The sequence below is a fragment of the Apium graveolens genome, chromosome 4 (assembly GCF_009905375.1).
Source record: "Apium graveolens cultivar Ventura chromosome 4, ASM990537v1, whole genome shotgun sequence".
NCBI classification, from domain to species: domain Eukaryota; kingdom Viridiplantae; phylum Streptophyta; class Magnoliopsida; order Apiales; family Apiaceae; genus Apium; species Apium graveolens.
Genome location: NC_133650.1, coordinates 281,482,473 through 281,497,334, shown reverse-complemented (window position 1 = coordinate 281,497,334; position 14,862 = coordinate 281,482,473). Strand labels below are relative to the sequence as shown.

The 14,862-nt window shown below is 36.3% G+C and overlaps 1 protein-coding gene across 1 annotated transcript; it reads left to right on the top strand.

Moving 5' to 3' along the window:
- The first annotated feature begins 6,360 nt into the window (after positions 1–6,360).
- LOC141719721 (UDP-glucose flavonoid 3-O-glucosyltransferase 6-like) lies at positions 6,361–6,762 on the top strand. The gene has a single exon (XM_074522094.1). The coding sequence runs from the start codon at positions 6,361–6,363 to the stop codon at positions 6,760–6,762; it is 402 nt and encodes a 133-aa protein (XP_074378195.1).
- The last annotated feature ends 8,100 nt before the right edge of the window (positions 6,763–14,862 follow it).

The window sequence follows — 14,862 nt, the reverse complement described above, 5'->3', positions numbered from 1 at the left end:
GATAACTCTGTAATTTACCAGAAATATGAGAAAAATTTCAAGGTTTTTTTTATTAATAATAAGATTTTTTTCAATACGTTACATTGTACGACTGTTTATATAGGGATATAAAACCGTAAAATAAATAAAAACAATTCCTAATTAAAATAAATAATAATTAAAAGCAGCGTGATCATGCAACTTTGAGCATGAGCATGCAATGTCTTCAATCTGGCCACCAAAAAGCTATTGTTGTTTTTTTCACTTTTGGCATGACCATGCAATCCAACGGCGTGAGCATGCCACCATATATCCTTAACAGCGTGATCATGCAGTTCTCAGCGTGATCATACCTTTGTTCTTCTCACACTCATCATACCCTTGATATGTTCCGAAAATCTTACTACATCAGACTCCTTCACTTCAAAAGAACTCGACCTCGAGTTCTCATCTAGAATAACAATTGCGTCGACCTGCCGCTTTTTTCTCGCCATGATGGTATTTTTAAAGGTAAACACCTTGTTAGAACCTTATACCTCTATTCCAACCTCACTAATTTCTTTTCATCTATTCCTACCACTATTCCAACCTCACTAATTTCTTTGAGTTCCAGTATGGCTACCATTCTATTGGCCAAGATAGCAATTTGCTCTTTCTTTTGTTTAGCCTTTTTAGCATCTAGAGCAGCTTGCTTCTTTTCCTGCTTCAATCTAGCCTTTTCTTCTCTCTTTGCTTGAGCAAATTGAGGATGTCCAGCCATCAACAAATTCCTGCTCAGCCGTCTGAAATCATTGAATCTCAAGATCCAAAGAAGCAAGTTGAACAACAGAAGAAGTCTCCAAGAATCAAGGAATTGGCTAAAAGAACCAAAAGGAAACTGGACATTATTGATAAGAAATTGGAGAATCAGTTTCCCAAGGAATCCACTCCAACTACAACTACAACTCAAGTATCAAAACCCTCTGTGGTATTTGAAGATATCAAGGTAGTGGATCCTTACAGGAACATTCATGGTGAACCTATTGTGCCTAAGGATGAGCCAATAGAATGGGAGAACATACCAATTCCTGACTTCAATCTGCCAATCCTCAACAAGCCAAAGAGAACAAAGTCAAGAGCAGTCAAGAAAGTGAAGTTGTCACCTCTCAAATCTAAATCTCTAGTCAAAGCTCAATCTAAAGTCAACAAAGGAAATTATATGTACTTGTGTGACATCAAGGAGTTTTCTGATCTAAACCTCTATCTAGATGAACTAGATGAAGTGAGAGAAATTGATGCATACAGAAACCTACCTGAAAGGTTAGTGCTCAAGTACAAGGGAGGAAAGGAGATTCAATGGCCACTTCACAGGATCCTTCAAGAAAGTCAAGCTGTACTGATTAAGGTTTACTCATCTTTCAAGAAGAACTTTGGGTTCAATGTTACTGCAAGAAGATTGGTACTGAAGAAGATTGAAGAACTAAGGAGTGTTAGAGCTAAAGATGCACTCCCAAAGACTCTAATCATCCCTTACACAGGGAGAAGATTGCATCTAAAGCCCTACTGGCTGATGGAGTTCATGGATTATAAATGTGTGAGAAGATTTTTCAGATTAGAAGACCAATTGAGCATCTCTAGCAATGAGACTCTCTTGGAAATGCAAGAAAAGCTAAATCTCTCAGAATCTGATGAACTGGAAATCCATAGGCAGCCCCAAAATCAGATTGAAGAAAATAACAGAAAGCTTGGAAAGAGATCCAGACCTTCAAGGAACTAGATAAATCTGCTCAGGCTAGAGGAGCATCTTGAAAATGACTGTGAGCAAAACTTGGTACATTTTATTAATTGAAGCACTTTTCAGTATTATCTACTTTCTTTTAAAGTGGAATTTTTAGGGTGTTTTGTTATCATCAAGTATCTCTTAATTTATGGCCACAATTCTAGTAGACATAAATTGGGGGAGATTGTTGTGTATATGTTGTGTACTTGATGATTTCATGAACAAAATACCTTGGTAGATTTTACTTAGTGAAAATGTAGCACTCGACGGATAAGGATTATAGTCCCGACGGATAACTTATTTTAGTCCCGACGGATGATGACTTATTATCCATCGAGTGAGTAGCTTATGTAACAATAAGTCTGTAGCACATTTCTGTATGACTTTAACTAGATATGCAGAATAGGTTGATTAATTATACATAGATGATGTCTTGTAATTCTGCATAGATGAAATGAAGTCTAGTGGCTGATTCCTACCCGACGGATAAACAACAATGAAATCGATGGATGATCAACAACCCGACGGATGATCATTAACTCGACGGATGATCATAAACCCAACGGATAAAGAATTCAAATATATGTTGACAGTGACAACACAATCACATGCGTCGAGTGTATGCAAATGGAATGTGATAGCCTATTCAACTGGGTTTTCGAGAACAAAGAAGCATTGCCATTTCCATGCTATTATGAAGATATTCAAAGATACTGGAATAGAGTAATGAAGTAGCATTGTATTAGACTTGATAGTTTTTGTTTTATTATCCTGTCTTATTTCTTTGTAATCTTGGTGATATATATAAACCAAGAAGCAACAATAGAATAGTAACTAAGGAACTAAACAACCAAGAGAGAAACATTTATAAGCTGTATTCTTAGCATTTCTCTCATTCTTAGTTGTTATCATTTTGTAAGCAGCTGTGAGCTTTTTGCGCACAGAGTTCTCTCGATATATATTATATATCTTTGGTGGAATCATTCAAATCCACCAGAAAGTTTTTAAAGACTCTTGTTTTTAATTACTTGTGTTTTGATTAATTCCTAACTCTTGCTAATCAATTCACACTTATATATATATTTGAGTTAGAACATTTTTATTCAAAAAAAAGTTTCAAGAATTCCATTCAACCCCCATTCTGAAATTCTTGTTACATTGTTAAGGGACTAACAACACTTTTCAATCGAACTGTTACCATCTTAACTTTCTTATTTTCAAGAACACCCATAACATCAAAGAATTTATCAACATCAATATACCAGTTCAGAAACTCATCAACTCCTAGAGACCCATAGAATAATGGTATATCGTCCTCTACAACATCATTGAGTCGATTACCCAAATTTAAAGCCAAGTCTCATACACATAATATTTTTTGCCTCGAGGGCTTAATTCATATCGTCTCTTTCACCTCTACGTTGCTTCTTCTTGTTATTCAATTTATCCGTCAATGTAGTCGTCCCGTTTGTTGAATCCATGAGAGTCGTGGTAAAAGCCGACATAACCTCTACAAGATCTTCTATGGTAATTGGTTTTCCCATATTGAATCAATTAACGAAAAGACAGGATAAAACATGCTCTGATGTCAATTGACGCAGCATAGAAACATAGGATAAGCAAGCGTTAATCCTTAAAAACAAACACGAATTCGCAAGCACGAATTCGAAAAGATAACTCTGGAATTTATCAGAAAGATGAGAAAATTTTCAAGGGTTTTTTTATTAATAATAAGATTTTTTTTTCAATACGTTACATCGTACGACTATTTATATAGGGATATAAAACCGTAAAATAAATAAAAACAATTTCTAATTAAAATAAATAATAATTAAAGCAGCGTGATCATGTAGCTTTGAGCATGAACATGCAATGTCTTCAATATGGCCACCAAAAAGCTACTGTTGCTTTTTCCACTTTTTGCATGGCCATGCAATCCAGCGACATGAGCATGCCATCATATATCCTCAACAGCGTGACCATGCAGTTCTCAGCGTGATCATACCTTTGTTTTTCTCACGTTCATGATACCCTTGATATGTTCCGAAAATCCTCCTACATCATCATATGTTACATTAAAATTGAAATAATGAATTTATGTCAATAACATTTTTTTTAATATTTGAACAATCTCCTCAAAGCAAGAAGTAGTTAGAATGAGTAAATCAGAGAACTTAATAATACTCTTTGTTGTCGTGATTTTGTAACATGCATTTTTTTCCCAATCTATTCACAGCCATGCACTTAACCTACCCTTTTAATATAACCACTAATATCTGGGTACATCCAAAATGGACGGTCCTTGTATTACCTTCTGGAATTTATTACAATAAAATGGAATCTAGATTATTTCAAACTCTATGATTTGAATTTTGAACCACACTAGGTTGTGGTGAAGCTGATCCCCGTGCTAATCCCTTACTGATGAGCGCGGTGCTGAAATTCATCCCTTCGCCAGGGGTTGAGAAGCTTCTTGCTAGTCCAGAGTATCAGACTTTCATGTTAGAATATTATATAAGATTTAGTCGGGGCCTTCATTACGATTTACGGGGTTTCAAGTTTGACTTCTTAGCACCCACAATATTATCAATATTTAATATGGACACGAAGGAAAGTTGTTCCCTAAAGATGAGCATCCATATTCTACTTTTCCACCCAAAAATCTTGTCTTCCTCTTAAGAGGACGAAAACTAAAACAATCAACCGGTATGTTGTATATAATAACAAACAAAAAGGCTCTAAGTTTTTTTTAAATTCACATAAAGTTTCTTCAAGTTGGTGTGCAATCTCTTTCGGTGAAATAGTTCATTTTATAAACGTGGTTATTCTTTGCCATGTAAAGCTATGTACGGGCTTTAACCTTTCTTATAATGTCCAAAAACACCGGTGATTAGTCCACTGGAACTTTATCACGGGAAAGTGATTTCAACCTCTTTGTTTTAAACCATACTAGTTTGAAGTAAAGCTAATCCATTCACAACTTCTTTCCTATATCTTTACTCATCTTATTCGACTGATTATTGATACTAAATATGGTGACAGTTTTAGGAGTTATCCCACATCGTTTGTGGGAGAGATAAATTGCTAGGATATAAGCATCCAGATAACTCTATTAGTATAAGGCCTTTTGGGAGTGACCCAAAAATAAACCCGTGAGGGCTCGACCCAAAGCGGAAAATATCATACTAATGTAGAGTTAGGTCTGCTCAGCAAGCCCAAGAAGTGGTATTAGAGCTATGGTTATAACAGTCCAAAACAGTCTCAATTGAGCTCCCAGAATGGACCTAGGATGAGGTTGATGGGCTACCCAATATGGGCTCAAGGAAAAGGCATGTGGTCCTTCCAATATGGGCCAAGGGGGAGCGAGGGCCAGGTGGACTTCCAGTACGGGTCGAAGGGGAGCTAGATCAATCAGGAGGCAGATCCGACAGGTGTTGATCCCGATGTGTGAATTGGGAGATTGTTAGGAGTTGTCCCACATCGTTTGTGGGAGAGGCATATTGCTAGGATATAAGCAGCCTGATAACTCCATTAATATGAGGCCTTTTGGGAGTAACCCGAAAACAAACCCGTGGTGACTCGACCCAAAGTGGATAATATCATACTAATATAGAGTTAGGCCTGCTCATCAAGCCCAACAGACAACAGAGTTGATATTCATCCCCTCCTCTGGAGTTGGTCATCTGGTATCTAACATTTAGGTTATGAAGCACCTTGTTAGTCAGGATGAGCAAATTTCCATCAACATCTTGATAATGAAGATGCCTTTTGACTCTGGCAGATCAACATTCGCTTCAAACCTTAAGAGAGATGTTCCTGAACGCATTACCTTTTTAGATATCCCCGATTTGGACGAGACCACTATGACCGAGCTTATGTCATTGCCAAAGATGACTTTCTTCGCTTCCTTTATTGAGAGCCAGCGAACATTAGTTAGAGATTTAGTTGCTAGATTATTGGAAAATTTCAAGGCTGCTAAGCTTGGAAGATTTGTTATTGATATTTTCTACAGTCCAATGATAGACGTGGTATATGAATTCAATGTCCCATCATATGTATTCTTCACTTCTGGTGCTGCTATTTTTCCCTCATGTATTACATCCAAAATCTCGAAGACAACGAAAGCCAAAAAGTTCTCGAGTACAAGGATTCAGATGTTGAGCTCTCTCCTCCTAGTTTCATGAACCCAGTACATGTTAAGGTTTTGCCTTTACTGATGTTGTCTAAGGATGGATCTGCCATGGTTGTAGCTATATTCCGAAGGTTACAAAAGGCCAAAGCCATCTTGGTGAATACAGTGTAGGAACTGGAAGCTCATGTAATAAAGGCCCTTTCTGATGATGAAAACATCCCTCTAATCTTCCATGTCGGCCCTATAATTCATTTCATTAGTAGCGGGGCAAAGATCAGCAGCAAAATGTCAGAAGATGACATTGTATGCTGATTGGAAAGCCAACCACCTCTATCAGTAGTGTATCTATGCTTTAGCACTATAGGAAGGTTTAATACAGAGGAAGTAACAGAGATAGCTCACACATTACGAGGATTACAATGAGGTACTGTCAGAAGGATTCTTGGAGAAAACACCAGGAATAGGAAAAGTTATTGGATAGGCGCCACAGATGACTATACTTTCCCATCCAGCAGTTGGAGGATTTGTATCCCATAGTGGATGGAACTCTACAATAGAGAGTGTATGGTGTGGTGTTACAATGGCTACTTGGCCTATGTATGCTGAGCAACAGATAAATGCATTACAGTTGGTGAAGATATTAAAAATTGCAAACGAGATTAAAATGGACTACATGAAAGACAATTATGTGAGCAGTGAACCATCAGTACTTGTGAAGATAGAGAGGGGTATTAGGTGTCTGATGGATGGAAAAAGTGAAATGATAAATAAAATGAAAGAAATGAAAAATTACTGTAGAGAAGCCACCATAAAGGGCGGCTCATCGTACACTTCACTTGGGAAGCTTATTGAGGCTATCATGGTTAACATTCAGGAAGGAGTTTCCGATTAAAACAATAGTCTGATAAATATTTTATTTCCTGTGCTCTGAATTTAGGAGCTAATCAAATTCTAATGAAGCTTTATCTTTTCATCGTCATTTGAAGCAAACTAACTTCCAGCATCCACCGATGATTCTCGAACCGCCAACCTCTTATTACAAGGAGGAGATGGGTACATGTTAGGCTAAGTTAAGATTTACAATAAATATTTACCCATGGGTCGACCCGTTTAGCATTTTTAAACTAATTAAAAAATATGTTTTAATGCATATAGAGAAATATAAAGCAATTCCTTGCATTTAAAAATTAGTAAACAATTAAAAAACCTACGTATCATTCCAATCATAGATCCATATCATACGTTAACCTATTTTGAAATTCAAAAACTCTCGCTATTTTCTCTCCTGATGAACCTATCATCTCTGATCTTCTCCTAACCTAACCAATTTATGATCGTATATTCATTATTTCAATGGTTCGACGTCTCATTTGTATTGGACTGTTGAAGAAAAAATCAAAATCATTTAAATATATCTCATCAAATCATCTGTTTTCAGTTTATAGTGTAATGCATAGTGGTAATAGTGGTCGTAGCGATGAGGAGAAGCTCAATACATTCCTTCAGATGCATGAGCAAGATAGGTTGCATCAGAACGTTAATAATGGTAATTACTTTTCATATATTCATTGGAACCTCTGTTTGTTCGTTTAATATGTATGTTATGATGTTTGTTTGTGTTAAATATGTATAATAGCAGTTCTTATTCATAGTAATTTCGTTCATGAGAATGATCGTGTATTTTCTGATTCTGATATGAATCTTTCTGCCAATTTCATAAATATTGATTCTCAGCCACATCCCTTCAACATAAACATTATGCAGTCTGGTAAATCTTTATTTAAAGTCTTATGTTTATTTTTGACATATTTGTGTACGGTACTTTTATTTGGTAAACTATGTACAAGTTTTATTCGTCCCAACCATGTTTCCGCCCTCGGCAGATTTTTACATAACAAAATGCTTAACATGCCAAATCTATCCAAGGATAAGGAGAATGTATCTTCAATTGGTTGGTGTTTCTGTTTCCTTATATATACATTTTGTTTGCATCAGTTCTGATATTTGTATTACTTCATTTGCAGGTTCATTGCAGGAACAACACAGTAACAATTAATCTCCTAATGTCCACCAACTTAATAAACAAAACAGAAAAACACAGTCTCCGTTATCATGTGTTTCTAATAGTATGTTTATCCACAATACTTTATTCCTAATTATTGTTATAGTTTGTATGTACTAGATTACAATTTTTTTATTTATATTAGTCACTCCGCTATCTCATGGTCATGTAATTCATAAAATTACTAAAAATTATTGATTTCGGTGGACCTCAGATCCAAGTGGTATAAGTTATACTACATGTATTAAATTTGAAAAAAAATCATTTTGTCTTCAATTGTGGTTATCAAATTTAATTTTTTAAATCATCCATTGATACAATATTTATATATTGCCAATACATTACAAGTTGCACCAGTTAATAAAAGATGCAAAGTGTTCAGAAATGATACAAGTACACCGCCAAAAGGTATTATTTTTTTAATAGTTATATAGTATTATTACGTGTTTAAAAATATCATGGACAATGTTGTTCATATCAGTTTAAATATTTATTATTATTATACGTTTTAATGTTGAATTAATGTAAATGCATCTCGCAATATTAGATCGAGGGGCCCTCTTTCTGATATATCTAATTCATCTGTTAAGAGAACAAGAGGTCAACCAATGAGTACAGTTTTGGAAAATACAATGAAAAGTCCACCGCAATTTGGTATAATTGAACTCCAACATTCTAGATTTTTAACATTTTTATGTTTGTTCGTCTATTTACAACAATTGTTTTCATAATTTTACGATAGAAAATGCATATAGCAATGTTAGATTGAGTAGCCCTATTTATGATGTATGTAATTCATCTGTTAAGAGGACTAGAGGTCCATCAACTAGCATAATTTTGAAAAATCAAGTAAAAGAGTCGATCACAACTAGGTACTCTATGACATATTTAGAGTTTTTCACATTTTGCAACTTAATTTTTATAATTCTGTAATATTTTGGAATTTAGATTATTCACTAACCACAAATAAATGTTGTATGTTTTGTTGCATGTACAAATTTCGTTGATGATGGATCATCATCTGGAGTTAAAAATTTGTTTGACAGTTTTAATGAGGCTAATGAAGTTAATCATTTTGTAGAAGAATTATTGGATGAAGGTTTGTGACATTATTGACACTTACATTGTGTTTTGCTTAATTTCATTATTCTAGGTATGTCCTAACATACCACATTTGAATACAGATTTAAACAATGGCGACATAAATAATTTAGATTTGTGGGCAAGTTACATGAATTTTTGAGGTCCAAACTGCATTTGGAATATGTGCGGTGCCATTATGTGAAATAATAAACGAAATAACAAGTTGCAAAAGTATGCTCAACATACCTTTTCCCTATGTTGCAAGAATGGTCAAGTGAGTTTACCTGAAGAAAAAGATGACCCAGAACTCTTAAAAAGTCTACTTGGCAGCAACCATAGATCTTCATATTCCATGCCAAATATTCGTGTGTACAACTCCATGTTTGCAATATGTTCAAGTGGTGAACAAGTTGATCACACAATAAACGGGAGAGGTGTCCCTTATTTCTTTAAAATCAAAGGTATGAACTTGCATTTACTTGGTAACATGATTCCCGAAGAAGGCCAGAAGCTGAGATTTTGTCAGGTATATATATAACACCAATAATGAGATTGATAATAGGATGGACCTGGTTGAAAATACAAGGGATTTTGTTGATCAGGGAATTATGGAGGATTTATTGCGTATGTTGTATCGGTAAAACAAGTTGGCTGAACAGTTTTTACAGGCTCGAGAACGCTTTCAAGAAAATGAAGTTGATGAGTTCAAGTTAATCCTTCTTTTATCTAGATCTGCCAGTGGTCGACCCAAGGTTATTGGCCCCAACAATGAGATTGCGGGTCTTATTGTCAGTAAAGATACTGATACTGCAGGATGTAGGGATATAGTTGTAAAAAAATATCAAGAATCATTAAAACGTGTTTGAGAGACTGATGTATTTTTTATGCAACTTCAGTATCCTTTATTATTCCCACATGCTGATGATGGTTTTCACCTCAAAATACCACTGATTAAAAATAAGAAGCAAGTAAAAAATGACAACTGAAGATGATAACAGTGGGGAGAGCAAGGAGGGGTGTATGTTATAATGAGAGATTATTATTGTTACAAGTTAATGATACGCTTATGTGAAGGTATATTATCACCGTTACTAAATTTCATTGAATTATTATAAAATTTATTTGTTCCATCATATAAGATTTTATTTTACACCTATTATGCCATTTCATAACCCATCAACTTGCTGATATGTGTTATTCCCAAGGAACTAACAATGAGATTTACAGAAGGGGGGTTGAATGTAAATCTCAAAACTTTTTCAAGTTTTGAGCAATTTCAAAGGCTATGTGTTTTAATGAACAAGTGTGTGTGAATTGCTTTGAGCTGGTGCAGACAGATATATATTCAAACACAAATGTAAAGAACACAAAAGACTTAAAAACTTTTCTGGTGGATTTGTTGTTCCACCAGAGATGTGTTATTTGAGAAAATTTGTGATTCAAGAAATTGATCACAGCTGCTTCCTAGTACAAACTAGATGATTTTCTCTCAATGTTTTTCTAAATAGCTCTGGAAAATTCACACTCTAATTACTAGCTGCAACTTGGTTTATATATCACCAAGTTTACAAGTGAAGACAAAAATATAAAATACAATTGAAAAGATTCTTTACATGTTTCTGCTTCATTTCTCTATCTAATGCAATCTAGGATAATCTGTGAATCTTTGAATACTTCCTTGTTTGCACCAGAATGGAAATGCTGCATTTTCTTGATTCCTCCAAGAGACTACCACATTCCAATTGTCTCTGTCAACCCATGTGCCTCAGTCAGCTTATGAATTATCACTGTCAACTGCTATTGAACTTAGCATCCGTTGAAGCCTTCATCCGTTGATGGATTTATCCGTTGATGTATTAGCAGTTGAAGTTTTATCCGTTGATGCACTCATCCGTTGATGGATGTTATCCGTTGAAGCTTTAGATACATCCGTTGAAGCTTTGGTTCTTATCCGTTGAAGGCCTTTAACTTATCAGTTGATACTACTTCACTTATACAAAATTACAAGGCATGGAATATTTACAGTTAGCCCTCCTATTTGCATATCCACTAGTAGTCAACATGACTTATAATTTCCCACAACATCTAAGAATTATAACTTGAATACAGAAACTTAAATGTGCTACAATACTAAACTTATTTCTAAGTAAAGCTACTCCATCAACTGATAGCCAGAATGGTCTTATCCGTTGAGGCTACAGACACTGGATTCCTACTTAAGTGTTTTGTTTAACTTATCATCAAACTAATACACATATTCCTAACAATCCCCCCTATTTATGTCTACTAGAATTGTAGGCATAAATTTGGGTTTAACTTGATGATAACAAAACACTTAACAAATATATGAATTGAAATCAAGTAGAAATTCAAAAGTGCTACAAAAGTGTATGTACTGAGATAGAATTGAAGGATTACATTGTTTTCAAGGATGCTCCTTTAGGCTGAGCAGATTATTTTCTTTTCCTTTGATCCCTTGTTTTCTTCCCTAGCCTCCTGTCATTTTCTTCTACTTGGAGTTGGAGTTGTCTGTAGAATTCAGCTTCATCTTCTTCACTGATGTCCAACTTAGATTGCATGTCCTTGAGAGTTTCATTACTGGCAATTCTAAGCTGGTCTTCAAGTCTGAAAAATCTTCTGACTCCTTTATTGTCTCTGAACTCCATCAGCCAATGAGGTGATTTATGAATTATAATTCCATGCTCAGGGATGAGTAATGTTCTAGGCAAGGAATTGGGCTCCCACCAAGTTTTCCTTATGCTGGAAATCTTGTTGAGAATCTCAGTTTTGGCAGTCCTGGTAAAGCCAGAATCCCTTTTGATAGCTGAGTAGACTCTAACCAAGGTAGAATAGCCTTCATTCAGAATTCTGTAGAGGGGCCAAGTCCTTTCCCCATTTCCTTTGTACTTGAACACTAATCTTTCTGGTAGCTGTCTGTAGGCATCTATTCCCCTTACTTCCTCCAGCTCATCCATGTGGAGTTCAATGTCTGTCTGTTCCTTTATGTCACAAATGTGAACATAATCATCCTTTGAGGCTTGTGGCTTAGGCTTAGGTTTCTGAGTGAATTTTCTTGAGGTTAGGGGAGGTGTTAATTTGGTTTTTCTTTTCTGTTCCTTTGGTGGTGGAGAAGTAGTTAAGAAGGTGGGCAATTTGATGGTATCCCAATCAATGGGTTCCTTCTTAGGAATGATTGTTTCACCATGGATATTTAAATAGGTATCAGGCACAATGGGTTCAGGAATAGAAGGTAGTGGTTTAGATTTTGATTGGATTTCCTCAGTGTTATCTACAATCTTCCTTTTTGCATTTGCCTTTCTTCTGTTCCCTTTCTGCCATTCCTTTCTTTCCTCACTTCTTTCTTCCACATCCTCACTAACCATGTTCCCCATACCTTCATCTTTACTCTTGTCTTCAATTTCTTTCTTCTCTTCAATTTGACTTGACTTTAGCTGTTTTTCAAGCTTTGCTTGTGCTCTTTTGTCAGCCCTTAGCTTTTTAGCTTCTTCCTTTAACCTCATGGTTTCTTCCCTCTTGGCTTTAGAGAATTTGGGATATCCTTACATCACACAGACACTCTTTCCTTCTCTATAAATGATAGCCATGTTCATTCTTTCCACTACATCATTAGTCTCTTTGTGCTTTATTATGCTACCACCCAAAACTTTGTCTTCATCAGGTTTTGGAAGAGGAAAATCTACTTCTTTTAACTGACTAAAGTTTAGAGGGTTCTTTGTAGAGTCCTTGTTGAATCTAGTGGATGGCTTGAGTACCATGGGTTTCAAATTCCTGAAGGAAGTCTCTCCAATCTTATTCCTCCTTACTGGCTTGTGCTCCATAATGATTGGCTCAACCTTTGTGCTATGTTTCACGGATAATGATTTTGTTGTTGTAGAGCCAAACACTTGTTGCATCCTTTCATCAATTCTCCTCCTTTGCTCTTTCACCTGCATCTCAGCTGCTGCTAGCTGGATTAGATCAATTCCATCAAGCTTTCCTTTGATTTGAAGTGTTGGAGAAGTAGTGATGGAAGGAACTAGCACTTTGAATATTTGAATGTTTGTAGATGGCTCTCCTTCCCCTTCCCTTTTATTCTCCCCCTTTTTGTTATCATCAAGGAGAGGGGTCAAGCCTTGTGCTTTTGCCAGCTGTATAAGTAGACTTGTTTGAGACTGTTGATTTTGAAGAATGGTGAACACAGAATTTTCAATAACTTGAACTCTGTCTTCCAACTTGGCCAGCCTCTTTTCAGCATCTGATTCTCTTCTCAATCTCAGTAACAAGTCCTGCATGGTACCATAGGGAATGACTGAATCCAGCTTCTCAGAATTGTAGGACTTCAAGTCAGCTATATCCTTCTTGAGTTCATCTACACTTAGATTCTGTCTTAGTTGTTGTAGCTTCATGAGATGTAGAGAGTCTAGGTGGGCTTGAAGAATAGCCTTGGTACCAGCATCTGAAGTTTCCTGAAGGGCCTTTTGAATAGCCATAACTTGTTTGACCAAGGAGACATTGAAATGCCCTGGTGTAGATTCCTTAGTCAAGGCCCATTTAGGTAAATCTGGAATTGAACTAGGGCCTTCATCTCCCCCTAAGTTCATGCTTCCATCAAATGAGACAGAGTCATCATCATTAGAATTTACTCTAAATTCTTCAGATGGCTCACCAGCTTGAGAAGGCATCCTATTGACAACAGTTTTATCCCTTTGTAGAGATTCTGAAGTGTGTACTAGGTGCAAAGTCTGTTCTGCCTCCACATTGCCCTGAGCAGCCAACAGTTGATAGGCTGACACAGGATGAGTAAAAGTGTCAGCATCCAAGGAAATGTTATCAATTATAGCTTTGGAATGTTGCTGAAATTGTCTTTCCTTGTCAGCATCATCCACAATCATTAACTCATTAGCAATGGTTGGATCCACCCTTATATCTACTGTACCTACTTTTCTCTCAATTTCTCTATTTTCTTGCATCAGGGGCTCCCCATGGCTCACACACCTCACACCCTCACCCTCACCTACTAAGGTGGCACTCCTCTCACTTTCTTTTGCCATGCTGGAAGAAATAGCATGCATATTTAGACTCTCAAGCTCTCCTTTTGCCTGGGAGCAACCCAGCCTCTCACTCAAATTTTCACTCCCTTTCCTCAATCCTAGAAGTGATTGTACAGTAACCATGTCTTCTACACTTGGAATTGATTCAGTTATTTTTGTAGAGACTATCACGGATAGGGAGTATCCGTTGAAGTGGGAACTGATGGTATCAACGGATAACTGCTGTTAAGCTTATCCGTCGAAGAACAACCACTTATCAACGGATGAGAATTATCCGTTGAAGAAGGAAAAGAAGTAGAAATTGAAAGTGACATGATTGTTGAATCTGTGTGGATTGATTTTAATTTAGGGGACACAGATTCTTCAACCAAATCTGAAAGAATTGGCTGATGATCCAACAAATCATCTAAAAGATGATGATCACCAGTATTTGAGTGGGGCTCCTCCCTGAGTTGTAAAGAGGGAGAATCAGGAATTGATATGAATATCATGTCCACATCCAGAGATGGTGATGGAGAAGTTGGTGATTGATGTGTGTCAATTTTGAGAGAATGGGGCTGTGACTCCACATTTGTTGGAGTCACATCAAGCTGAATTTGAGAAGGAATAGATACAAGTGGGTGTATCTGTGCAGTGTTTGCACCCTATATGGAAACTAAGGTTTAACCTTCTTTCTTCTTGTAAAGGCTTTTACAGGTGAGTGTGTGGCTTCAGTGTCCCTCCCTCTTTTGTTCTGTGTCCCTGGTTGGGGACTATTTTCAATATCTGCACCCTTTTGGGAGGATGCAACTAGGGA

What these genes read in the sequence shown, in the direction of transcription:
- LOC141719721 (XM_074522094.1), top strand. Translation starts at nt 6,361, where the DNA reads ATGACTATACTTTCCCATCCAGCAGTTGGAGGATTTGTATCCCATAGT.